Source organism: Podarcis raffonei, chromosome 3, assembly GCF_027172205.1.
Source record: "Podarcis raffonei isolate rPodRaf1 chromosome 3, rPodRaf1.pri, whole genome shotgun sequence".
Classification (NCBI taxonomy): domain Eukaryota; kingdom Metazoa; phylum Chordata; class Lepidosauria; order Squamata; family Lacertidae; genus Podarcis; species Podarcis raffonei.
The window spans coordinates 5,644,261-5,672,256 of NC_070604.1; the positions used below are offsets into that span (position 1 = coordinate 5,644,261).

Genomic DNA, 27,996 nt, shown 5'->3' on the forward strand with positions numbered 1-27,996 from the left:
GGAGAAGAAAAAAAGGAAAAAGAAAGGGGGTGGAGGGAGGGAAGATGGATGGGGGTGGGGTCAGGTGGTGGTGTTTCTATTATGCTTAATGTATGTAGAGTTTGGTGTCAGCGTTGTTTGTGTTGTTCACTTGTGTTCCTTTGGTGGTGAGAGAGTTTGGGGTTGGCCTAGGGTGTGATTGTTTGTTTGTGATTGGCTGTGGTGATCTTAGCTTTGCTTTTGTTGTGCATTGACTCTCCAGGATGGACTCTTGATAGTCTGATGGAACTCAAGGCTGCGGACTGCTGAGATACAAGTGTATGGACTGTGGTCAGGGCTCTGGCTGCTGCTAATGGACTCACTCTTGTAGATAACTGTAATAGTTTAGCATCTTAATTTGCCTGACAGTAGAAAGTCTGTCTGAAGCATGGTTGTCCTGTGATTTATCACTACTCCAACCTGGGTCTCTGTATGCTGGAAGCTGTGTGCCTTTACTGCTCTGCTGAATGGAAGTGTGCTGGGCCTGATCAATCAAGTAGCTGTCGTTTTTATGGCAATTGGCACATCATAAAAAATCCAACAGTCCGCTGGTTCCAGGAACTCTTCTCCTTGTGAGATTTTATGGATGTGTTGGGAGTTTGGACCCTGGGTGAGAACCCAAAGGCTAAGAGGGAGGGTGTGTCAGAAGGAAAACAAATTGATATTGATTTATATATATTAGTATCTTTGTACTGATGTAAATTTTTTATATGTAAATGTATATTTTTGTAGTATTTTGTTTGTCTATTTTTGCTTCAGTTTTTTGTACACTGCTTAGAGTCGTCCGCGACTGGACCTAACGGTCAGGGGTCCCTTTACCTTTACTAGAGATATTTTTTATATATTAAGTGGTATAGAAATTAAACAATCAAAATAATATTTTTACAATATTCTTTTAGAGCTAGGAGAGCATTACAGAGCAATCAATTGTACACAGCAGGAATTATGTACAGAAGGGCTATATAGTTGTTGATTGTGTAGAAGGGATGCTGTAGCCAGTGGTACCGGCTACTGATCTGCTTTTTGAAGATTGCAGCTTATGGTTCCATAGGACCAATGCAGAATCATAAAGCACAAATCCCAACTTCTCAATGAACCTATTACCTGAAGAAGGCGGCAGCAGCTTTGCTTCCTGATGCGGCCCTGGAGTGAGCTGCAGACTTAACCTGTCATAACTTGCAAATTGTTCTGTTGACTTGCGCTGTTCAAAAATCTTCCTCCTGAAATTATGCATGTCTGAGGCAGACAAGTTTTACCACTGGGTGGGGGAGGGAATTTAGAGAGTTACCGTATTTTTCGCTCTATAACACGCACCCGACCATAACACGCACGTAGTTTTTAGAGGAGGAAAATCCGTAGGCATGCCACCCGTAGGCATTCCCTCCATAACACGCACAGACATTTCCCCTTACTTTCTAGGAGGAAAAAAGTGAGTGTTATGGTGCAAAAAATACGGTATATTTCTGCCAACTTATTCTTGCAAACCTTAGATCACAGTGCCTGCAGTCCAGAGGTTTTGAGTGGAAGCAGAAGCAGTAAACCCCACTCCTACTTTTGTACATGAATGTTAATGTACAGTGAGTTGAGCATCTGCCTTAAGAACAGATTATCTGAATGCAGACGTCCCCCCCCCCACTGGCTCAGTTGCCTGCTTTCATGGAGAAAATACTCTGCATGAGGAAGTCAGCACGCATGACTGAAACTCTGGCTCTAGGTTTTCTTATCTCAGAATCCAAGTCACCAGTTATAAGTTAACATCAGGAAGTTCACAGAAGGAAAATTTCCAGTCCCTCCTTGCAGTCACTGATGCTTGTTGAAGATCCTATCCAGAAGTGGGGTGTCGGGGGGCCCTGCTGAACAATGTGAAAAGGCATGTGGGGGGGGGTTGATGAGGGAGGGGGAAGTTGCCAAACCCTGTGCAAGACCCACCCTCTTTGGGGCAATTTCCCCCTTCCTCCAAGAAGCTATGCTTCCTTAGGCTAACTTATATTAGGATCCAAACTACTGTGTTTAAGCATGCCCACGGTCCGCAAAACCATCATTAGGGTGCAGAACATGATTTCTTGAAAATTTCAGGTTTTATTTGGCAGGGGGTAGGGGAAAAGTATAGTTCTCAGGATTGCAAAGGTGACAAGTCTGTCCTGTAATGTAAGTATATGATGGGGCAGATCCCTAACACACAAATCAGAACACCGTTGATCCTTTTTAATCTGATAACTACCATTGCAAAAGAATATGTTGCAAATAATGAACAGTAATTGATAGTGTTATGAGTTGCGGGTGGGGGGGGGGAGTTGAGACCCTTCTAACCCCTGGACCCAGCAAGTGTTAAACTATAAGCCAGGCTAGATTTCTGATGAGGCGAGGAGCCATTTAAAAGAACAAAGGAAAGGGGGTCTCTGTGCAAAATGGCAAATGGGAGGGGACCCTCCCTCAACTCAGAGACAGTTAGAAAGACAAAGGCAGAGTTTGAAGTAGTTTTAAGGCTATGGTATAAACTAGAGGAAAGGCAGCAAGCAGAGAGCCACACCAGATCTCTACTTGAATGCAAGGCTGTGGGGATGCAAGGCTATGGGAGAAACAAGATCAATTTTGGGGTGTTTATTCTGTGAACCTCTCCATCATAGGCTTAGGTTGTATAAGTATAAATAAGCCATAGGTCCTAAAGACACCAGAGTCTCTGCTGTGCCTCATTCCAAAAGGAAACACTAACCCTGGATAAGTGCCGGGAACCCCTGGAATCTCTCACTGCTTGGAGATTGGGGTGGCATGCAACAATATTTAATGAATGTGAACTGTATGTTAGTTTCTGGGACAATCCCCAGAGTGCTGGCATTCAAATAGTTGATTGTTAAGGGAAAGGAAGAAAAGCAAAATCCTAGAAACTGGGGGGAAACCTCTGTTCATCTGCGTTTCACTTTCTCATGTTGCCAGCTGATAACAGGACTGAATGGCCTTTTGTCGTCTCATTTTACAGGCCTGTTTTAGGGTTTGCTCTGGTAATATGTATGAAAGGTAAAAGACCCCTGACAGTTAAGTCCAGTCGCAGACGACTCTGGGGTTGTTGCGCTCATCTCGCTTTACAGGCTGAGGGAGCCGGCATTTGTCCGCAGACAGTTTTTCCAGGTCATGTGGCCAGCATGACTAAGCCGCTTCTGGTGCAATGGAACACCAAAACCAGAGCAGCGCACAGGAAACGCCATTTACCTTCCCGCCGGAGCGGTACCTATTTATCTACTTGCACTTTTGGCGTGCTTTCGAACTGCTAGGTTGGCAGGAGCAGGGACCGAGCAATGGGAGCTCACCCTGTCATGGGGATTCGAACCGCCAACCTTCTGATCGGCAAGCCCAAGAGGCTCAGTGGTTTAGACCACAGCGCCACCCGCATCCCCCCATAATATGTATGAAGCATCTGTCTTATTGTGGTGTATGTCTAGAAACTGCTTTGAAAATGTTGGTGCACCTTTATAAACACTTACTAGCCTTTTAAGAGGAAGAACTGCAAGTTAACATTTGAATAGGTCTGAGAACTTATAACACAGAGCCTTAACTAATTACAGTATTGACATTTCACAAAGATTGGAAACAAATTTTGAGAACTTCTTTCTCTGAGCAAGCTTCTTCTACAAAGTCAACATGGAAAGCTAGGAATTTTTGAATAAAAATGATGCCCAAACATATTGCTCTGTTTTCCTTTGGGCCACATCCATGTCGTTTGGACAGCCCAGGACCTCCACACACACTGCCCAGGCTTGCGCCAGGCAGAGGTCACTTTGGCACTGTTAAGGCAGCAGTTTGACTTCACCTGTGGAGGTGCACTCCATTGTCAGACAGGTGCCAACAGCTATCCTTGGGTACAGTATCAGCTGTAAATCCTATCTAGTCTCTCTAGTCAGCAGTGAAGTTGCCTTGGCGTATTTGTGGCCGTTCTTACCCTGCCCAATCCACAAATCTCATCCACTCCCCCCTTGTTCTTGCACACAGTACGGTACTTTCTTTCTCTTTTGACTCCTACTATATGGAAATACCGAACACTGAACCAAGGACAGCTGTGTTTCTTTTTAAACTGTTTATTGTATAATATAAAACTACAAAAGTAAGACTGCTCATTTCCATGTAATTTGCCCGACTGTTTTTTGTTTTGTTTATTACAGCTCATACCTACAAGTGAATACAGTAATCTGGTTTCAGATGTGTATGTCTGCAATATTGCATAGAAAAGGCACAGCTCTAAGGTCTGTGGTTTGGGGGTGGGGACAGGGGGAAGAGAAAATACAGCCTTTTTGGCAAAAACAAGCCCTGTTTAAATAACCATGCACCAAACATGTTAGACTATTTACATATTTTCTCCCCCTCACCCCTGAATCTCTGCCTTCAGACAGTCTAGTATGGATTACACTGTTAAGCATTTATGAAGTGTTTTTTTAATTTAAAAAAAGCTTTTAAAAAAACAAAACAAAACCCAGAATTTGCATTAGGATTATTTTTAGCATTGAAAAACAAAAGGCTATAAAATGAGCTAAAATTTCCAAAATAAAATTCAGCCATAATATTATAAGCATTGTAACGTTCAAGAAAAGCAAGATACTGTTTGTGTGGGGGTGTTTCTTGTGGGGTTTTTGTTAGAGAGAGACACACACAATTACATTCTAGAGCCAATAAATGGTTTTTCAGGGGAGGACATTTACATCTGCTCTCTCTCTCTCTCTTTAACTGTAAACTTTTCAGTCAGGGTTTGTAAGACATCAGGAAAATCACACATTGTACAATTTATTCTCACACTGGTCACTTTAGAAAAAAATGTGATTGTATTATGCATCTCGCTGTAAACATGAGCAACCAGTCAGTAAGGGCAATGTGTGAGGGAATCTTCACCCACACAGGAGGCTGGGATGGTCAGAAACACCACCACCATAAAGTCCCAGGGTTTGCATACGTAGGGTCCACTGGTTCCAGTGGTGCCCAGGCACACAGTGAGACCAGGCACTCACCGCTTCTTCCAGCAGGCAACCCATTCTGCAGAAGGAATAATGGTGGCAGGGAGATAATTCAGAGAGTACTGGCGCACACTTGTGGCTCTTTGGACCTGAAGCCAGGGAGCAAGGGCACAGCAAATCTACAAACTCTAATTGGTTTTGTGATGGTTTAGCATGACTTCTCTCTGAACTGTAGTTTAGTGAGGGTGCTTAGAATGGTTATATTCCTGGATTATCTCTCGGGAACAGGAATGCTGGGGAGTTCTTACTCTCAAACTCAGGGTCTGTAGCGTAAGACAGGCAAAAGGTGATGTGCGAAATCTTCTGGCCTTCAGCTATCTTTTTAAAAGGTGGGGAGGGCAGGGAAAAGTTTCATTTCACACCAGCACAAAATGCACTTCTGAAGACCTGTTATGTTCCTCAGCACTACTTTAACCTGTCTTGAAGCACACTTTTGCCAACCTTTGGAAAGTGTGTCTGGTTGGTTTTTTTTTAATGTTTGCCCTAACAAGATCGACTGTCTGCCCTTGCATTAGCAAATTCCTTTGATGAGCAGCAAAAACATATGACAGCAAATGCTCATACTTTACTAGTGATAATATCCTGAAAACAGCTTTTGTTCAATAAACGCCTCCATTTTTGCCCACATAGGTTTCACATACAAAGGTCCAGGCCAGTTGATCTCTGCAAGCCATGCAGCACTCGCAAGACTAGCAAAGTCACTACAAGTTGCATTATCTATTCAGGGGGCAAGCCTCCAAACCACTGTATTCCTCTTCCCCTTGCTTAGTTTTGTCCTAGAGGTTCTCCATGGCAGTGCCGGGGCAAGTACATGCATACCCAAGGAAACTCAACTTTGTTGGTTCTGATCCATGGCAGGCTTCTTTCAATAGTGCTCTCTACTCATCAGCACCCTGGCTAGTACAGTGGTACCTCGGGTTAAGTACTTAATTTGTTCTGGAGGTCCGTTCTTAACCTGAAACTGTTCTTAACCTGAAGCACCACTTTAGCTAATGGGGCCTCCTGCTGCCGCCGCACCGCCGGAGCACGAATTCTGTTCTCATCCTGAAGCAAAGTTCTTAACCTGAAGCACTATTTCTGGGTTAGCGGAGTCTGTAACCTGAAGCGTATGTAACCTGAAGCGTATGTAACCCGAGGTACCACTGTACTGCACATGCATTTAAAATGTTTAAAGCCTTTAAAAAGTAAATAATGCAACACAAATGTCTGAACATGCCTTTTTGCAGCAGATTGTACTACATTAGTCCAGAAAGCAGACGGAAAGGACTGCCAACTTTTAGGTGCAACGTCAAGGCCAATCTCACTCGGCTTTGTTAATAGATTGTGCTGCTACATCCCACCCAGTTAAACTCCCTGGCCAAACGAGAAATGAAAAAACCACCTAACACTTCTAAAACACTTTAAAAATATTTGAGGGGCAATTTAGCAAAGGTATAATCCACACAATCAACTCCTAATTTTAATGGATCATAATTGGAGACGTACATTGTTTCTTCTTGCGTGGTCAGACTGTTTTATCCTAATGACCAGTTCAACAGTGCACTTTGAAAGCTGGCCTGAAACCTCTCTCACTATGCTAGTGCCCTGCTCAACAAGCAGCTAGGTGCCAGGTCTTTGTGTGCATGTTTACAGTGATCAGCAAGCATACTCAGACTATGCTGTCCTAACACACCTGTCCGACTCAAGTACCAGTGTGAGAATAAATTGCTTAAGGTCTCTAAAGGGGCAAAGGCGGTGTGTCAAAGCCTCAGAGAAACCAAGGCCATGCTTGGCTGCTGAAAACAGGATCTGGCCCTTTTAAAAAGTAACCAAGAATACAAAACAGCTCAATTTTTATAACTAAGTCTATAAACCATTTTTTCTTTTTTCTTTCTTTTGCATAATTCTATCCAACCAGATCTACTCATAGTAGAATGGGAGGAGTAGAGAAATGGGGGAAGAACCTTGTGAATGACATGTATCCTGAATAGAACCCACTTATTCTTCAAACCTAACTTTCATTCCCCTCTCGTATGGATTTACATTCCTACCAGAGAATACATTCCTACCATACATTCTGTACATGTTACAATCCAGATGTTGTTAGCTTCACAATAAAATAAATATATTTACAAAAAGGAAAAATAAGAAGGAATAAATAACTTATGGAAAACAAAATGGAAAAAATTACTTCAGGTTCAAAAAAGTTCTTTTAAATTCTGCTCTCTTCTTGTAACTTCATTGCACATGAGTGTAAATAAAAATCCCCTAGTATTCATGCCTTCGGGGGTGGGGGAGAGAAATCATAGCCTGTTAAAAGTTGGCCCTTCAAGAAATGTGAGTCACACTGGGGAGTAGGCTATCCAGGAGCAGAAGTTATTTCAGTTCATATATTCAAGGGCTACAACGCATTATAAGAAACACTTGGTCACTTGGACACAAAATACTATAGAGAAGTTGCTTTTCCTGGTCACATATGCCACCCATTTGCTCCAAATTATGTTCTAAGATAGACTTCAGCTACAAAAGTTATAATGGATTCACTGTGCAGGGTATAAGGGCCAGTTTTTGAAAAACAACTTACTGCTTTGCTCTAAAAACGATGTTCCAACATATGGAACTTGTTTATAAATTCTTAGCTAGTCCAAAGAGGAAGACAGTTGTTTCTAAGTTAGTGTAGAATCAGATTTTAACAATGGTGAAAGCACTTATTTTACATTGCTGTTCTTCTTAACGATGCTTACAACTGTATGGATTTTAGCTTGAACTTAATATTGCACCAGCAGAGAGATGTTTGGAGTAAGTTTAACAATTGCTGAGCTATGCCTGTAATGCATGTGATTACTCTCCAGTTTTCAATATCTGCACCCAAAGCTCTAACTAGTAACTTGGCTGGTAGCCTGGGGCACAGAAGCATCATCTACAGTTCAATCCCAGAGAGAAGGTTCTATAACTGTGAAATGAGCTGGCTCTTTCAACTTCAGACTACTCTGGTGCTGCACAATTCTAGAGCAGATGTGGATAGCTGAATGGGCCAGTAGAAAGTGCCGTGGGCTAGTAAATTTTTTGGAGTTATTGTTAAGGCTAGACTCCACCAATACACGGTTTTTTAAATATTTATATACTGGCTAATTTATATTTATGGTTTATATACCACCAGCTGTATACATGGATCTAGATGAGGTATTACACCGTCCTTAGGAGTTTTGAATGGCTCACCCTGTGCCATACACACCACCGGTGATAAGCAAAAGCATTCTCTCAAAACTTCACTTATTTCACACTGAGTGACACTTTTCAAAATATTAAAAACTAATGGCTGAATTGGGATTTAATCGATGCATTTAGCTCAGAGAAGCAATTCTCTATTTGCCAAGTTGGTTGGTAAGGGAATGAGGATCTGAGTGTGCATGCCACATAATACATTATATGCATTTTAAATAAATAGAGATGGCCTGTTCTAAAGTGCCAGTTTTATAAAGCTGCCTTCTTAAAGGCAGACAAGACACAATTTTTTAAATCCATGACAAGAAGTGAGCAGAACTGACTGAATATGGCCAAATTACATAAAACATAATTTAAAAATTCTTAAATAAATATAAAAGTTATTCCTAAAGAAGCCATATGCATATCAACAATATAGTTTGTAACCTGCACTCAATTAAGTACCATTTAAAATTAATATGCCATAGCAATTTCAGCAACAGGCATGATAGATAACATTGCAAGTTTTCTTTAAAATAAATGTACATCACAAATGAAAACAGGGGGGTGGGTGGGAATTGCAACAGTAGCTGTAATGAGAAGACTGCAGTTGGAAGGGAGACATGCATAGAGAGCTGCAGTTGTCGATTCAAAATAACACAGTCAGTTCAAGAAACTAACCCTAGAGAAGACACCAAGAGTTCGCCATGGGACAGGCTCCAGTTCTGACAGCAGTGGATATTTGAGTGAGTCCAGTGCTGATAAGAGATGATTTCACTGCAGTAATACTGAAGTTTCTTTCTTTTTTCCCCAGCACTTGTTAACACAGTGAGTATGTTCTAAGAAAAGGCGAAAGGTAAGACTAATTCAAAGGAATACAGTATATTCGCGTTACACCATCGGAGGGGAACATTTCCTCCTCCCAAGACCCCAAAACACATTTCCATGGAAGAAAGCTTCACTGACTTCAATGTAACTTACTTTCAAAGTAAGCACAGCCAGTTTATGCAGCCAAAAAAAAATTTTTTTTAAAAAAAAAGGCTAGACACATTGTTGTAATATGGTTCCATTTAAAAATAATTACAACTTACTAAGTCATGACATTCTAAGACTAGATGCAAATACAATGGCTGCAATCCAACAGAGAGTTAAGCACACAGAAGGCCATTAATTTGGATCCTAAATTTTTGCTCCGTGACCAGCTCGAATAACGGGCCTTTCCCAAGCAAATGAGCTTAAGGATGCTTAATTTTCTGTTAAGAATGTGGTTGAGGTCAGGTTTTAGTATTTTAATTTTTTTTAAATGCTTCATTTCATGATTTTTAAAAAAACATTCTTGATCGTTTTAGGGAGGGGCAGGGAGGGAGGAAGAGGGAATTTAATCAGAATGAAGTTTCACAGCTATTTCCTGCCAACTGTTTGACATCAGTGTTGGAATAGACATGGCTCTAAGGTTTTTGTTAAAATCACAGTAGTACGCGGTAGGGAGCAAATATTTGTGAAACTTTAAAAGGGAAGAGCCCTTGGCCTTTTCCTTCAAGCATGTGTGTCTAGATTCAGGGAGGCCAACTTTAGAATGATTTGATCCAAATTTCTCTTTGCACCATTATACACATATAAAACACTACAAGTCTGTATAAAACTACAAGCAGTTCTTATACATCAGAAGGTGTATGCAGGAACTGGGTGAGCAAATCCTACCAAAATAGCTATTTCCTTTTTTGTGTGTGAGTATAAACAGCTTTTTGTTTTTTGATTTTGTTTTTTCCTTTTTTTTAAGAAAAGACCCCAATATCATAAATTGCAGAATCTGTACAAAAATATAAAATAAATTTGGGTAGCAGGTATTTTTCTTTTAAGAGCCATGTAAATGCAACATTTAAAGAGGAATAGTTAATACCTCTAAAAAGGCTGAATTGCTATGTCAACCTAGACAGGGCTAAAATGCCAAAAAGTTACAGCGATTATCTAAATAATATTTTCACCTCTTGCAGTAAAACTTATAGAAAAAATAGACAAATATGCACATGCAATTTACAGCTTTTCCCCAACATAATCCTTGTGCTTAGCTTTTACAATTCATTTTTTTCTCAAACATATTAATATTGTTTACAATATGCATCCCCCCATATCAGGATTTCAGGTCTCCCTTGAGGAACCACTTTCAAAAATACATTAAAAGTGGTCATACATGGATGAAGGCACTCCAACTCTGCTTGAAGCAAAAACTAGTGTGATCCTTTTTAGAAAAAGACAAGCAAAGATGCATGCAAAGTGGTGTGTGTGTGTGTGTGTGTGTGTCTGTCTGTCTGTCTGTCTGTCTGTCTGCGTAGATTTGTAAGAAGGGAGAAGGTTGTGAAAATACTACCAAGTGTTTATACTGGAACATATTTTTGTAAAAAGTTGCTATATTTTAAGACCCAACAAGCACCTCCATTATATGATCCAGTTCTGTTAGGTCCATTTTGAAAGGCTGATTGGGGGTTACTGGCTGGGTGCTGTAGGGAGCCAGAGTTTTTAGGAGGTCATCTGCAGAGACAGGAGCCATTTTTGAGGCAGCCCCCGTAGTAGATGTGCAAGGGTCAAAATCATACATAGAAGTATCAATGTCAGCAAAGAGAATATCATCCAAGGTCAAGTCTGTAAGAAAACCTGTAGATGTTGTGATCTCAAAATTGCCAGGTAAAGAGTCCATTAGTTTAGGTTCGTTTATTCTGTTCTCCTGGACTCCCTCGGACTTCTGAATGCTGGATTCACTGGAATTCTCTTTAGAGTTATCAGACGCCGTCATTTCTGTTGCTGTAGCTGCTACTGCCTCAGCGGAGGTAGGTGTTGGACAGAGCTCCTCAATTTCATCCAAGGCCGAGGAGAAACTGTCCTTTACTGGTTGGATAGTTGGAGGTGGTAGTTTTATAGGACCATCTTGTAGGATAGCCTGGGAAGTGCAAAAAGTGTCATCCTCAAGCAGAGAGGCAGGGGTGAGGCAAGACTCCAGTGGCGTAGTAGTGCTTGCTGAGTCAGTGGGGTGGACTGGCGGGGAGGCCAGATGGCTAAAGGCAGGCTGAACCTCCCGGAAGTTTTCTCCAAGAGGATCTGGAGGCTGTGAAGGGGTGATGAACACAGGCCTCAAGCTGCCTTCCTGTTTGAGTTCCTCCTGGATTCGCCTCAACATGTTGTTAATTAAAACTGTCTTTTGCAAGCTTGGCTCTGTTAATGGCCTGTGGTTATAAAGTTTCATAAGGGAAATGTTGAAGATAGTCTGGCGCTGTAAGGTGTAAGACACCTTCGATGGACCATCAGTAGGAGACACCACTTTGCCTTCCAGCCCATCTTCATGCTCATCAAACTTCCGCTTTCCTCCTTTCCCCAACATATATCTGAAAAAAAAGGGGGAAATGATAACTAAACAAAAAATAAATACATGCAACATCCATATCTTGCTTTAAGAAAAGTCCTCAGAACTGCACAGAAACTGTGGTCTTGGTCTTAGTTATTAGAGTGACAATGCACAAGGCATTTGAAATTTTAGAGAAACTGTACTGCTTTCGCACTTTAAAAAAACCAAAAAAGGACCCAGCTCTCTATCAAAGCAGCTTGCCATGCACGCCTCAACTCTGCCGAGTAGCAAAGCAACAGATTCACACACATTATCAAAAGTTACAGTTTCTGCTCAGGCATGCAGAATAGTGCATACTGAGGAGATCATGTTAGTTTCAGAGACGGAGATGTTGGGTATCATATGCTCTCCTCACCTTGCACCCTGCATGGGGCATAGAGAAGAAAAAGAAAGAGAGGCCAAAACTTTCTCTGTCTGGGATGCAGAGGCCACTGAGAACCAGGGATTGACACCCCCTGCCTTCATCAAGTTACCCTTGAGGGAGAAACCAGGCAGAATTCCTGGTTATTCTAGGCTCTTTTTCTTGCCTTTAATCTAGCACTTGTCTAATTTAACTTACCCCTAAACACAAACCAGATATGAGTTTGAAATCAAAGGCTGAAGTTACTCATGGGGTTTTAACATCAGAATAACTGAATGGTGTGTACATATGCATGTGTGTGTGTCATAGTAATTAATTTGGAAAGAGAGAAAACCAACCTGCACTGGTTCTGGGACCCTAATGCAAAGGGCCTTACCCTAAAGTAAGGTCTAAGGTGCAGATTCAGAGACAGTTCTGCTCAGGTTCTAAAGCCAGAGAACAAACATCCTAGAGAGAACCATCTCTCTCTTTCATGCTGCTAACATTTGATGCCATCACAGTAAGCATGCACTTTGAAATATTAAGGAGTCGCACGTAGGGTGAGCCCCATGCTACAGTTTCTTTGCTACTGACAAAGCTTAGGTGAGAAAGAAACCTTAAGAAGTAAAGGGCACTGGAAAAAGAGCTGAAGGCCTCAACATTCAAATGCAAATATGTGGTTTAAGTCACATGAGAGGAAGTAAGAGCAGGAAGTGCCTTTTCTATTGTGGCCACATCTCAGAACCAGATGCACAAGGACATTAGGTTCCTCAAGCCGCTTAGGATCGGGGGACAGAACTGTGGCCTGCTCTGCACCCCTTCAGTCAGCTTGGAGCCTCAGGTGCAGAGCAAGATGCTTCCCCATCACCAGTGTTGATAAAATTCAAGTACCTGCCTGGTCAACTTATCTAAATAGAATGGGAAGGGGATACCATCTTGTCCTTTGGCTCCGGCAGGAAAATATCCTGGGCCTGCCCTGCAGAATTAAAACAGTCCTTTAGGTTCACTGGTTAAGCCCATTCCCTTGTTCCTCCCACCAATCATTAATGGGTGTTCACTGAAAGATAAGGAAAATTTTAGCTGTCAGGGCTACAGAGAGAATGCGGAAGCTGAAACTGGTTTCTGCTAATTCAGTAAGGGACTCCAAACTGATATAAACTGGTAATCACAGGATGGGACGTCCTCACCTAATACAGGTACAGCCCATGGGCGTAGCCAGTATTTTTTTTGGGGGGAGGACTTTTGTTGGGGGCAGAACCAACGTGATCGGTCAGTTAGCTAAAGATTTCTACTGTTTTACTTGATGGGGGGCAGCTGCCCCCCCTGGCTACGCCCACGGGACAGCCCTTGATTTAAATCTAAATATTGTCCCATGATATTGTGCAGTCCATTACTAAACCACTGAAATAACATGCAAACTGGCAGAAATGCCACCTGCAACAGGTGTGCGCCAAAAATAAAACATTGTAATGTGCATCATTTAATCCTAATGTAAAATTTGGGTGTGTTGGTTGCAAAAGTAGGAATTTTGTTACTCTGGGATTTGAGATTTCCTGTATTCTTCTGCTTACAGGACACAGACAGAGGATTTAGCCTCTTAAACCCTTGTGGTAGCTAACCTGTGGCCCTCCAGGTGATGTTGGACTCAAACTCCCATCGGTCCTAGTCAGTTTGGCCAAGTCAGGAATGATGAGAGTGGTAGTCCAGCAACATCTGGAGGGTCAAAGGTCTGCTACCTCTGCCTTAAGGCATCAAGACACATTCCCCTGCTGTTAAAAGTGGTGATCTGTAGTCTATTGCCACTTGCTGGCAGCTGTTTGGAGAGCTGAGCTTATGGAGAACTGCTTACTCAGATTCAGGCGCCATGCACAGAGCAGATACTATGCAATTCCTGGTCTTCTGAATCTATTCAGGCAGGGACCCATGTCTGACTGCTTCTGGAGAATACGAGCTGCAAGCTGAAATGAGAAGTTGCTCATCTCTGCTTCATCTAGAATTTGAAGCCTCAGTCCAAAGCGCCAGGTCTGTTAACATATAATTGTGTGCCAGTCATTCAAGCTTAACAACCGAGAGGCATACAGTCAACATCATTTGGGGTCACTTGCCTGCCCACCTAACCGATCCCTGAATTTCTTCTTCATCTAGAACACAGCTGCACACATCATACGTGCAGGAATTTTTTCTTCGGCTCTGACTGTTGAAGAAACTGCAGTGGCAAGAGCCCCCAGGCTGTAAAGCTTATCCCCCCGCAAAAACCCTCCCTCCTCCTCAAGACCTCAGTGAATAAGGTACACCGTCCTTGGAAATGCAGCTGCAAGAGTTCTCTTTGGAGTTATTCCAAAGCAGAAAATACAAGCACGCACAAAGCATTCCCTCCACAGCACACACCCTAATGTAAATTAGGATGGGAATATTTATCAAAACACTACCCTGGTAGGGGGATGTAAAAATGACACGCAAGCGCCGAAGATATTGATAGGGTTGGCTATTGTCCTTCTATCTCTGGAAGGGAATGCCATTGCTAGTTGTAGGTTTGGGCTGCCTCACCAGACGCGCTGCTCATCTTCCTCACCAAACGGAGAAACACAAAGCTACTCAGGAAGGAGGAGGTTATAGGTAAAGAACTAAGTGTTTGCTTTGTAACCTTAAGAAATGCAGCTAAGAAGTTCTTGAGCTAGAGCAAAGAACACCACTGGGCCTAAGGCTGGTCTAAGGGAGGACACCTTGTGAGCTCTTCTGATGGTGACACAGATGTGCCTGAGGAACTTGCTGCTCATCCCCCACCCTTGACAAATCAGAATCTGCAAGGAGGGTGAGGAGGATGTCAGGTGGCATAAAGAGGCGGCTTCATTTACAGCTCCTGGGATCTTGGCTGTCCAACAGCTACATCTTCTGCCTTTCACTTACAGCCTTCAGGAATATAATCTGTCCTATAACTCTGGGTCTGCTTTCCACCCCAGTTGTACAATGCCTCAGTGGTGGTGGTAGATTACAATTATTTTAAAAGCAAACTAAAGCCTACTGTAAGGTAAAAGGTAAAGGACCCCTGGGCAGTTAAGTCCAGTCAAAGGCGACTATGGGGTGCGGTGCTCATCTTGCTTCAGGCTAAGGGAGCTGGCATTTGTCCACAGACAGCTTTCCAGGTCACGTGGCCAGCATGACTAAACTGCTTCTGGCGTAACAGAAACACTGTTTACCTTCCCACCGCAGAGGTTCCTATTTATCTACTTGCGCTGGCATGCTTTCGAACTAGGTTGGCAGGAGCTGGGACAGAGCAACGGTAGCCTACCCCGTCACGCAGATTCGAACTGCTGACCTTATGTCCAGCAATCTCACCTGCGTCCCCCCCCCCTTGTAAGACATAGGCCTCGGGCACCAAACACTGCAACGGAGTGAAGATGAGCTGTCCTTAACAGATAAAAAATGGGTGTGCATTTATTATGCAGAAATGCTCCTCAGCACTGCAACTCCATGATGGCCACACATACTTGTTCTCAAGCACTAGCGGGCAACCTCAAGTCCAGGGGTTGGGTGTGGCCCTCAAGGACTTTTGCTACACTACACTCTCACCAGGCCTCCTCTGTACACCCCGTAGGTGCATTTAACAGGCTAGAATATGCCCTTGGTCTGTGATAGTTCCCTCTTGAGTCCCTGAATGAATTGGGGGGGGGGGGAGGAGAGATCTTGATCCCTGCATGCTCTATATCTGCTAATCAATCACACTGAAGCACCCCCACCCTGCTTTCTCAGTGCTCTTCTGTCTCCACACTGGAATCCATTTCAGCTAGAAGCAGTTTATTTTCTGTGCCACAAGTGTGCTGTAAATTCTTTGTATCTGTTTTGCCTTGCATTCAACCATGTAAGCTGTGGCTTAAGAATGTATGTGCAGTTCACTGAATCAAGCCATTGCCTGAGCTACACACTCAAGAATCGTAGCAATCCTAAAGCACCTTTTAAACAGTGCAACAATATCCCTGGAAGATGCCACCATCTTCACAGTTTTCCAATTAGGACACTCCTTTTCAAACAATTTCTGCACTCGCCAACAGCACACTGAATGCCAATAGTTTTTAAGCTGTCAAATAAATACTCTACAGTGAGGGGCAAGTTCTTTTATCAGGAACAGGAAGAAAAGCTGAGAGAGAACTGAGTCTACAATCTGAAGTATACTGAGCAGGAAGTTTAGCCCCACTGAATTCAGAGTAGCCTACTTCAGAGTAGATATATTTTAAGAGCCAGGCTACAAACTTTTCAGTTTAGAGAGAACACAAAAAGTCTAGTGTCTCTGGAGTAATTCTTCACAGAGAAAAGGGGGGGGGGAGAGAGAAAAGAAAAAAGAATGCTATAGTAACACCAGGGACGCAGGGGCACACATACCCCTAAACATTTTGTGAATCTTTGTACTTTTGTCCATTTACTGTATTTATTCCCCCCCCTGATTTGAACTATAAAATGGTGATTTTCTTGAGTCAAAATGAAAGTACCCCTAAACATTATTTTTAAAAAACAAAACGCACTGAGCAACACTATTAAGAAACCTGCAGGTTTTTAAAAAACTTGAAGCTTCTTGGCTGCCTTCCAAGAACTGAAGGTGCACGAGGATGCTGTGATTTAGCACTGGTCCCCAAAAGTGAGATTTAGCTCTACCTCCCCAGGACCAGCAGCATGGAATGTTCTCTCTCCCCAGGGAGACACTGGACGCTGAGAGCAGAGGGCGGCCATCAAGCATGCATCTGGAGTGCTACAGTTTTATAGTTCTGTGCAGTTTTGCTTGAGGAAAAGGGGTGGAGACATAGGAAGATTCATAAATGCTTTTTTAAAAAATAATTCTTTTAAATGGTTCTTATTTTTATATGTAAGCCGCCTAGAGTCCCATCAGAGAGAAAGGTGCATTACAAGCAAGCTTTTGTTTTTAAATCTTCTTCTCCAGAGCGATCTCGGCCCTGAATGGGAAGCCTGGACTTTGAAAGTCATCTAATCTTCCTTGCTGTACTATACTGTATTGTTTTAATTAGTGTTTTTATGGAGCAGTCAAGTAATTTCATTGTCCCCGAGAGGGGGTAATGACAATAAAGATATTATTATTATTATTATTATTATTAATCATTTTTTGTTTTTCTTCTTCTTTTTGATCATAACATAAACAGACAACATCACAAAGTACTGGATCATTAAAACTTGTCAGGCTGTGCAGATCAATGCTGTGCCATTAGAAAAAATACCAGCTCTATAAAGCAAAGCAACCCCACTTTGCTTATTGAAGGTGACAATATGGGTAGCAAATACTTTATTTTTTGCTCTATAAGACTCACTTTTTCCCTCCTAAAAAGTAAGGGGAAATGTGTGTGCGTCTTATGAAGCGAATGCAGGCTGCGCAGCTATCCCAGAAGCCAGAACAGCAAGAGGGATTGCTGCTTTCACTGCGCAGCGATCCCTCTTGCTGTTCTGGCTTCTGAGATTCGGAATTTTTTTTTTCTTGTTTTCCTCCTCCAAAAACTAGGTGCGTCTTGTGGTCTGGTGCATCTTATAGGGTGAAAAATACGGTACTTTGTCTACACTACCAATAACACTCTACTTTCTACAGTTGCTTTGCCTTAAGTGTTTAAAAGAAATGACTAAGCTGATTTCTAAGAACAGGACTTAAAGGTTTATTACTCAAAAAGTTAAAATGCCTTCTCTTTTTTCTTAAAAGAATCAGGCAAATTATAGCAGATTCTCTCAGGACTGCTGTGGGGGTTGCGCTAAGCTTTGAAGTGACTCAGCCAAGCCTTTCCTGTACACAGGACTGTTTACTTTCACATATAAGTCATTCTTCACTGATTTAAAAGAAACCATGCTCAAAATTGAACCTTTCTCACTTACAATGCAAAGCCACTGCTATGGGCGAATAATAGATGGCGATGAACACACCTAAGCAGTTCTGCACCCGCTGAAATGTAGGTAGTGGCCATTTCCAACTTCACATACTGTAACAGTGGAAGAGCAATGATCTGCCAGCTTGAATCCACTCTGAACTCTGGAGATCTCTCATCCAACACTCATCCTCTCCGGTGTATAAAGCCTCTCCATGATGTTAGCCAAGGCATGCCTGGGTTACACTTACCCAAAATATGCCTTTTCAATAGCTGGAGCTGGCTGAGCTACTTCCGTCACTCCCAAGTTCTTAGGCCAGCCCAGGGGGAACTCTTTCCAACATAATACCCACGATATATCACAAGCTGTTTTTGAGAGCCCATTTACATTTGTTAAAAGCTTGCCTCGTCAAGTTTGTTTTTATGATTCCTTTTGTCATACTGAAGTATAAGTATTTGCACTCCAAGGGGGAGGAAGATCAAAATTAAATAAGAAAGCCAAAGATTCACGAGAGGCAAGGCAGAAATGAACGTTCCTACAATCAGATTGTAGGGGAGGAGGGAGAGAGAGAGAGACAAAAGACCTTCAAGCACTGAGGGGGCTTCTGCTCTTGAGCCTGCTTGCTTCCTCCCACATGTGGCACAGTCAGAAACAGGAGCAAGGGAGCAAAGCCACCCCACCTGTTAAAACCATCGCTGATTTTAAACTATAGTTTAACGTGTGCGAAGCAAGCCTCTGTTGCTCTTCTGAACAAATATTCAACATTTCACAGCTGTGTTTCAATAAAACAAGAGATATCAGGAGACTGCTCACAAATCTCATTTGACCTATATTATATCACAAATGTGGATCGAACGGGTGTCTATGAAACCACAGGCCCAACAAGGGAAGAGACTCAATATGCAGAGAAGCGTTTGTTTATTTATTTAATTTGGCTGAGAAAATACAGCATGCTCTGTTCAGCCAGAGACAGTTTAAATAAACCTTGCCCTCCCCACCCCCACAAAACACAGATACCAAAGTTTCTTTCAGCTCACAATATAGGCCAACTGCACCACCACCAAAACGCCCCACCACAAACTCTCTCAGATACTGGAGTCACTAGTACCAAAAAAGGCTATAAATCTTGGCACAACCATGTCCTACTATTATTGGATGTAGCACGGGGTCAGCAAACTTTTTCAGCAGGGGGCCGGTCCAGCGTCCCTCAGTGTCACCAGTCTAGTTGCCACATTTTGGATTAATTGTGGTTTCCGGGTCACCGTCAAAGGTAGCCCCACACAGAGCATGTTGCAGTGGTCCAAGCGAGAGATAACTAGAGCATGCACCACTCTGACCAGACAGTCTGCGGGCAGGGAGGGTCTCAGCCTGTGTACCAGATGGAGCTGGTAGAAAGCTTCCCTGGACACGGAACTGACCTGCGCCTCCATGGACAGCTGTGAGTCCAAAATGACTCCCAGGCTGTGAACCTGCTCCTTCAGTGGTACAGTTGCCTCAGGACCAGGGAGTCCCCCACACCTACCCACCTTTCCCCCCAAAACAGTACTTCTGTCTTGTCAGGATTCGTCCTCAATCTGTTAGCCGCCATCTATCCTCCAACCGCTTCCAGACACACACACAGGACCTTCACTGCCCACTGCATACTGATGAACACCCAGCCCAAACCCCCTGATGATGTCTCCCAGTGGCTTCATGTAGATGTTAAAAAGCATGGGGGAGAGGACGGAACCCTGAGGCACCCCACAAGTGAGGGCCCAGGGGTCTGAACACTCATCCCCCACCACCATTTTCTGGACACGACCTAGGAGGAAGGAGTGGAATCACTGTAGAACAGTGCCCCCATCTCTCATCTCCTCTAGACGGTCCAGAAGGATGTTATGGTTGATGGAGTCAAAGGCCGCTGAGAGATCCAGCAGAACTAGGGAACAGCTTCCACCTTTGTCCCTAGCTCACCGAAGATCATCAACCAGCGTGACCAAGGCAGTTTCAGTCCCGTGATGAGGCCTGAATCCCGACTGGAAGGGATCCAAATGGTCCGCATCCTCCAGGCGTGCTTGGAGTTGTTCAGCAACCACCCGCTCAATCACCTTGCCTAAGAATGGAAGATTTGAGACTGGGTGATAATTGGCCATATTGGCCGGGTCTAAAGTTTTTTTTTTTTTTTAAAGAAGCGGTTTAATGACTGCCTCTTTCAGTGGGTCTGGGAACGCTCCCTCACAGAGAGAAGCATTCACAACCCCGCAGAGCCCATCGCCCAGCCCTTCCCGGCTTACTTTTATTAGCCAGGATGGGCAAGGATCAAGGAAACAGGTGGTTGGTTTCACTCGTCCAAGCAGCCTGCCCACATCCTCGGAGGTAACAGATTGGAACTGATTCAGATTGCTTCCCAAACGGATTATTTCATTTCTATTTTGCATTCACGTGTGCTCTGAATCAGCTTTGGGGTGGGGGGAGCCCTGCTGATCAGCACATGTGTGGCCTTATCACTGCAATGTACTAGAGGTGGCTTTGTAGTGCTTTTTCTGAACAAGTCATTCTTGGTCTTTGACTATTTTTGCTCCTTTAGTCTTTCCCTGAGTCTTGGGTATCTTTTATTTTGTTGCCACGTCATTTGCAGAGACTACAAATGAGAATATTCTGTTAGTCCTTAAAAAGTGTGACAATTCTTCTTCCCGAAAATGAACATTTGTTCAACTATATGCTCCTTTTGAACTTGTATCAAAATATCTGGCCCATGGCCAAATATGAGTGCTAAAAAGAGAAGTCTCTGGAAGCATTTGATGCAACATGGAATAATTTTTATTTTGTTTCCCCTGGAACATGATTATGCTCCTCCACCAACAAAGATGCAAAGTAGGGCTTTAGGTGAACTGCAGTTTGAAAAACTATATGCTCTTTTTCTGACTGTCCCATGGAATGCGCTCACTATTCCTGAGATGAAAGTCACAAACCCATTATTGCCCCGGGTTTTACCCTCTTGAAGGCTCTCGCCAGGCTTTTATGTAGCAAACCCATTCAACGTGTATACACTTGTGATCCTCACAATAAATTTGCAAACTGTGGGCAACAAACCTTGGCTTCCACTCGTGGTTTGTTTGGAGAGAAATAAACCACAAGTTCGGACAACTTGACAAGCCCGACCACAGCTTGTTTCCTGGCAGCTTGAAGAAGGGAAGGAGATGAGCAAAGAACCTAAAACTTCAGCAGCACAGCTTGTTCACATTAAACCAGTTTATTTTAGGTATGGCTTAATGTGACATGCAAACCGGGTCACCAAGTGTGGAGCTTTTGCAAATTTGAAGAATTAACCTTTTGCAAATGTAAAGAATCAGAGGCTTAAAGGCTCCGATTGTTATGATTGTTATCCTCAGATAGCTGAACATGAAAAAGCAGCCCTGGAATATGACCTGCTGAGAACGTTTTTGTCTACTACATGTACAGTGGTGTTACAGTATTTCCCCCTGTAGTATATTGCACAAAGTGTGGGCTACAAACAGACATGCACATACACCTTGAAACGCCAATTCTGATACTAGAAGAGATGCTTGTGACTCTCTGTAATATCACGTGTGCAAGTTGGACAGAAGCAGATGCCAAAATGAAGGTCAGTTTCTTCCCCTCCTGCACGGTGACATAATATTAATTATGGTTTTTCCACCTTTCAAGGCTCCTCTCCCCATTTCCATAAATGAAGTCTATATTAGCTATGCTTTCCCTTTCCTCTGCAAGGAAACTATTATTTATTAAGAATATTTTTTTTTTAGAATTGCATCAAAATTGGCTCCTTTTCAGTTCTGGGAAATAACTATGGAGCCAGAGAACAAAGGCTTGCTTAGTAGTGTTCATCGGTTGTCACTGTAAAGATTTCAGGGCTGCCAAAAACCACACATTGGAGAGATCTGCTGGGTTTAAATTTTTAACACGAACCAGTTCTCCAAATTTACTCAGGTGTGGATGGATAGGTGGAGTCAGGCAGAAATTAATCAATCTGAAGCCATAATGCACGCAAACACACAGTATAAGTTTCTAATGCCCCATACACTTATGCTGGCAGAAATCCAATTTGTGTATGTTGCTCCCCAAAGCCCTTTTGATGACTGGCCTGTAAGTGTGTGACTTACTGGATCTGGAGAACACCCACCCACCGTTACTTACAGATGCAAAATTGCAACAAAAATCCCTCAAAGCTTCTTGGTGGGGAAAAAGCTAGGTACTTTTTAATTTATGTGCCATAAAACACTTATTTATGAGATACTGCACATCAAATTTAAAGAGATGGAAAATTGACAGACAGCAAATAAATTAACAATAGTTCATCTTAGAATACTCCACAAGGGTCTCAATATCAATCTGACATGTGTTTTGGGCCACCCTGCGGAAACTACGAGGGTGAACTCTAGATCAGGGGTCAGCAAACTTTTTCAGCAGGGAGCTGGTCCACTGGCCCTCAGACCTTGTGGGGGGCTAGACTCTAATTAAAAAATGAACAAATTCCTATGCCCCACAAATAACCCACAAATGCATTTTAAATACAGTGGTACCTTGAGTTACATACGCTTCAGGTTACATATGCTTCAGATTACAGATTCCGCTAACCCAGAAGTAGTGCTTCAGGTTAAGAACTTTGCTTCAGGATGAGAACAGAAATCGTGCTCTGGTGGCGCGGCAGCAGCAGGAGGCCCCATTAGCTTAAAGTGGTGCTTCAGGTTAAGAACAGTTTCAGGTTAAGTACGGACCTCCGGAACGAATTAAGTACCGTATTTTTCGCCCCATAGGACGCACTTTTTCCCCTCCAAAAATGAAGGGGAAATGTGTGTGCGTCCTATGGGGCGAATGCAGCCTTTCGCTGAAGCCTGGAGAGTGAGAGGGGTCGGTGCGCACCGACCCCTCTAGCTCTCCAGGCTTCAGGAAGCTATCCGCAAGCCTTGCAAGCCCGGCGGGAGGTCACGCGGGCTCACAAGGCTTGCGGGCAGCAGCCTGCCGCCCGAACCACGGGGAGCCCTCCAGAGGGCTCCCCGTGCTTCGGGTGGGTGTCCGCAAGCCTTGCGCGCCCGGCGGGAGGTCCCGCCCGGTGCGCGAGGCTTGGGGTGGCAGCCTGCAGCCCGAAGCACGGGGAGCCCTCCGGAGGGCTCCCCGTGCTTCGGGCGGGTGTGCACAAGGCTTGGGGCTGCAGCTGCAGCTGGGGGGGAAAAATAAATTTTTTTATTCATTCCCCCCACAAAAAAACGAGGTGCGTCCTATGGGCCGGTGCGCCCTATAGGACAAAAAATACGGTACGTAACCCGGGGTACCACTGTAAAAGGACATGTTCTACTCATGTAAAAACACACTGATTCCCGGACCATCCATGGGCCGGATTGAGAAGGCAACTGGGCCAGATCCGGCCCCCGGGCCTTAGTATGCCTACCCATCCTCTACATCTTCTTCTTCCTTCATAATCATGGGAAAGTATTTCAGAGTAGCTACTTCTGCCTTGTATTCTTCGCACATCACAGGATTTGCATCCTGACTTCAAATGAGGCTATCGACATATACAAAGCGAAGTTTTTACCCTGAAGACAGATATATAAAGATATATCTATACCTGTAGTAAGAAAACTTATTTTAAGAAGGCAAAAGTTTGATTCAGTTCAACTTTATCCTGCACAATATAGGCTGAGTAACCCATAAATAAATAAAGTTATTGCAAAATGCATGCACTTGAGAATAATTTCGGGGGGGGGGGGGGAGAACAACTCCGGAGAGCTCCAAAGTAGTAACGTCTATTGTAATTGCGTGGAAAAGGGGAAGTCTTTCTTCACACAAATAAGCAATGCAATTATATGGCAAGTCAATAGCATAAGGCACCTAACACGCTCCTGCGATATTTTGAAACTGTAACCCGATACTACTGTTTCCATCCTCCAGCCTTGCTTGCACTCCCTTGTTGCATACTGTACTATTTGAGGCCCAGAGGGCAAAGCGAGTGCTTGCTGTTTATTAATGATCAGAGGCTGCAAGACAGGGGGGGCGGGGAGTGGCGCATGGGGCGGGGGAATGTGCACCAACACATATTACTACTTTCTCCAGACTTTAAGATCACAGACTACTGAAACTTCAGCAGAAAGCAATCCCTTTGCTCCCAAACAAGATTTTACTGTAGTCACACACACACACACACACACACACACACACACACACAAATAAACAATTCAAGCAGGCCTGCAATTCATGTGGCTCGCTAAGGTTTTTTCAGGAAGCATATGTTTCTATTAAATTAGAAACAGTTCCTACCGTTGTCAGTTTGCTAAGGGAAACCTCTCCTCCCGAAGAAGAGGAGCTTGTTTAATGGTTTTGACAAATTGCGCTTGCCTGACAGGGCTATGTCAAATAAAGCTAAGGAGCCCTCTACTAAATATATCCTTTCGAATAAATTACTGCCTCATTTACTAATCCTCTGAAAGAGGACCAGGTCTTGTACACTAAAAGACTCAATTGTTCCTGAGAATGTTTATAATATTAAGGAGTAGTACCAAGTCCTCTTGCACAAAGTGTAATCAGACCCACCTCTTTTAGGTTGCTAAGCTATTAGAAACTGCACTGGGAAAAATAGACCGTCCTGCAGGATGGGACTTTGAATACTATGGCTGAAATTAAGAGCAAGTCAATCTGAAAATACTAAACAGCTAATGCATAGAATGTTTCCCCATTGAAATCAGGTAAAAGTAGAATACTGGCACATAAAGCAATTATTTTTCATGGGGGGAGGGGATGAACTGGGGCAGAGTATTGATTTCATATCAACTGAACCTCTCATAGAACCACTATTGGTGTATGTTCTACCTTGAAGAAGCATAACCAAAGTCCTGAAATGGCAGTCGGAACACAAAACTAACAGAAATGCTATGATAGAAAAATGCAAAGTTGAACCTTGTTTACTTAAGTGTTGTTCTTCATGTGTTCAGAATCTGACTGCTGACCATCAAGACTGGACCACTGCGCACTGCCACCACAGGATTAGAAAAAAACAGTTGGGCATATGCAATCTTAAGGCTAGATAACTTCAACTAAAGTTTTGTTTACTGTGTCACTAAATGTGTGTGTGTGTACCCACAAACTAGGCTGCACACAGATAATTTGCAAAGCTGTTTTTCTAACAAAATGTTGGGAGTAGTGACTAGAGTAGTGGAGAAACATCTCTCTCTCACACACACACACAAATCTCCATTTGGCAGTTCAATGGAAGCTGCCAATTACAAATCATATTATACTACATGTGTTTATGCAAGACTCTATGCTGTACATTTCATGGCACAATGGCTTTACTTCTGGAGTGAAGGACTAGAATACAGGTAACGAAGCAACAGTATCTAAATACCCTTTGACCATATAGATGCACACACAAATGGCACAGGACCTAAACACATACTATGACTAATTTCATGCCATGATGAAGTTTCTAAGATGCAGCAACACTTTCTGTCTTCCTGTTGCTACAGACCATCATTGTAATTTCTGGAATTTGGACTGCTTCAGGGATAGATAATCCAAATTAAGCAACTCCTCTTAAAGACTCAGTAGGTAAAAGTCTTTAACAAATGACTTTTTGTCCCAAAAGCTGGGTAAGGGACCATTCTGACCAGGCAGGTGGGGGGGAATTGCCTATTTAAAATCAATGGAGGAGCAGATATGAAAAGATCACAAAATACTCTTTTTAATTATGAATAAACTTCGCTGGAAGAGGCAGTTTGATCACAGATTACACGTAAAATAACGTGGAAAACTTTCAAGGCAGGCAGCACCAGCAAAGCACCCTAACCAATCAGAGATGTTCTTCCTCTTTTAAAATGGTATGCCTGAGAAAAACACAAGATGCTGGGAAATGCTTTAGTCCTCCTCAGCAATTACTAACCAGTGGGCCATTTGGCTGAATGGAACCATCTTCAGCTTGTTGAACAAAATGTCACTATTGACCTGTGTATCTCTGGCTGGCGTAGTTTGTGCATTTAGAAGTCTCTGCATCTTTGGGCTCCATTCTCCCTTGCAGATATCCACTCTACATAAAGATTAATGACAGTTTTGACTTCACAGCAGGGAGACAAGAGCCCACCCCCACATCCCTTTGCGCTGCAAGAGGTGATCCCCTCCCCCTTTCCTGGTATTTATAATTACTTGGCTGGAGCCTTTATTTTTCAACCGTGCTGCAAAATCTTTCCCCTAAAGATACCTTGTTTTCCCCCTCACATTGTAGACCCTTAATAAAATACACTGGGGGGTGTGCGCGAGCGGGAGGGGGGTGGGAGGTAGAGGACTAACTTTGCACAGCAAGAAAGCTCTGCTCAATCAGTATATCACAGCTTGGGGGGGGGGTAGTTTGATCAAGGATGCAACTCAAGCTAATTACTTCTCACCACCAAAAAAGGTGCAGTGACTGATTTGCAAGATTTACTTTTAAGCGAAACGCATTAAGGACCAGAGCACCAAATAAGTGTCACACCAAAAAAGGTAAGTTTTAGGTACACTGTATAAACTGCAAGCATTCTGAATGGTTCTGGCAAATGTTATTGCCTAGTCTCTTGCTACTGCACAGATTACAACAACGAAAGCGTTTCCATGGGGTTCCTTTTTGCAGGAGTTTGTCCTTGTCACTTCAGAAGCAGTTTTCAGCATTCCTTGCCTTCAGCCACAGTCTGCACACAGCAGCGTTATTAGACAAATGTACCATTAAAAATAAATAAACAAAAGAAAAACAGCTTTGTGAATCTTCAATGTGTAACTAATCATAATCATTTATGTAGCACTTTTAGAGCGTTTAAAGCACTTCACTCCTCGCAATCCACACAAACACTTTGTAAGAGACTATTTCCCCCGTACTGCAGGTGGGGAATGAGACCGAAAGAGTGGACCCCAAGGCCACAGAGATGAGTTCCAAAAAGCGGACCAGGAAATGTCCCAATTTGTAGTTCAAGCTCTGAAGGAGAGAGATCACCGACTGGACTTTTTTTGTCCTCTTTTAATGTTTGGCAAAAATGGAAGGGGCCAAATGTACCACAATAGCTTAATAGGACTCCTCCTGCCCAGAGAGTATTTCAAATAATAAATAAGTGTTGCAAGTTTGCACAATGAGAATGTTAAAGCCAATGTAGAGAACAACTAACCAAACAGTTAACAGTGAAAAATACGCTTTTCGTTTGTAGCCATTGTGGTGAGCGGTTGTTGGTGCTTCAGTATGTCTTCCCACAAAACTTTCAAGATCAAGCGGTTTCTTGCTAAGAAGCAGAAGCAGAACCGGCCCATTCCGCAATGGATCCGCATGAAAACTGGCAATAAAATCAGGTACATCTCCAAAAGGAAACACTGGAGGAGGACCAAGCTCGGCCTGTAAAGAGAAGCAGCTCCAATCTTCCCGGCACAACCCTGAATCTTCCATCAAACTCTCAAGCACCAGAATGGTCTCTTCCTACCAACCTGCCACATTATCAGGGCTGGAATTCCGTCTTGTGCTGTGCAGCCTCCCCCCTTTGTAAAAATATTTGTTATTGCAAATATTAATGAATTAAAAACTGAATGATGGGGGGGGGGGAACAGTGAAAAATACTCCTGGCCCAACTGACCCATTCAGTCGTTTTGCAATGGTTTCTTTTTTCCTTGGTACATGCAGGAATGAGGAAGGCAACTACCATATTGCTTCTGGAGTGGCACAACCACATGCAGACATCAATTTATTCTACCTATTCTATTCTGAGAAGTTTCTGGGGAGAGAATGGATCTCAGTTAGCTTAGGACTTCAGGCGTCTGGATGTTTTGTTTTGTGTTGTTTTGCACAACACGGGCAGGCGGGCTACTTCTTCCTCCCGGGAGAAAGAGGTGGCCCGCCAGCCGGCTGGTGAGTCACAGGCAGGCCACCCGCTGAGGGGCGCAAGGCTGCCCACCACCCCTTAGCAGAGCAGTTTAATGACGCCCCCCCCCGGTCTGGGGGTGGCTTGATCAGCTGAGAAGTGGGCTTTCTTAAACCACCCGCTTCTCAGCTGATCATAGGCGGGGGGGGTTTCCAATAAACTGCGCCACTGAGGCGCCGACAGCTGTGCCCCCCCCAGCAGAACAATTTAAAGAAGCCCCCTGCTGGTGGTATGAGGGCCAGAATGCAATGCCTGCTTCACCTGGCTGTATATCGCAGGTGAAACTGCAGCTGCTCCTGAGTCCCTCTGGTGGCAAAGACTATTTTCCCC

General features: G+C 43.4%; 2 protein-coding genes across 4 annotated transcripts in view; one reads left to right on the plus strand and one right to left on the minus strand.

The window, feature by feature from the left end:
• Positions 1-8,772: 8,772 nt before the first annotated feature.
• SERTAD2 (SERTA domain containing 2) overlaps positions 8,773-27,996 on the minus strand; it is a 135,533-nt gene continuing 116,309 nt past the window's right edge. For 2 of the 3 annotated variants that reach the window (XM_053380443.1, XM_053380442.1), the window contains exons 2-3: positions 10,630-11,575; positions 8,773-9,037 (exon numbers count right to left, since the gene is read on the minus strand). In XM_053380443.1, coding sequence (XP_053236418.1) covers positions 8,867-9,037; positions 10,630-11,571 — 1,113 coding nt within the window. In that variant the 5' untranslated portion in view covers positions 11,572-11,575 and the 3' untranslated portion in view covers positions 8,773-8,866. Of the gene's footprint in view, positions 11,576-27,996 lie in introns of all 3 variants that reach the window. The other variant, XM_053380444.1, reaches the window with a different exon arrangement.
• LOC128409917 (60S ribosomal protein L39-like) lies at positions 26,944-27,340 on the plus strand. The gene has a single exon (XM_053380456.1). It carries the CDS (start codon positions 26,997-26,999, stop codon positions 27,150-27,152), a length of 156 nt encoding a protein of 51 aa, XP_053236431.1. The 5' UTR covers positions 26,944-26,996; the 3' UTR covers positions 27,153-27,340.

Bases quoted from the DNA above. Each gene is read 5' to 3' on its own strand.
- LOC128409917 (XM_053380456.1), top strand. From the start codon at position 26,997: ATGTCTTCCCACAAAACTTTCAAGATCAAGCGGTTTCTTGCTAAGAAG.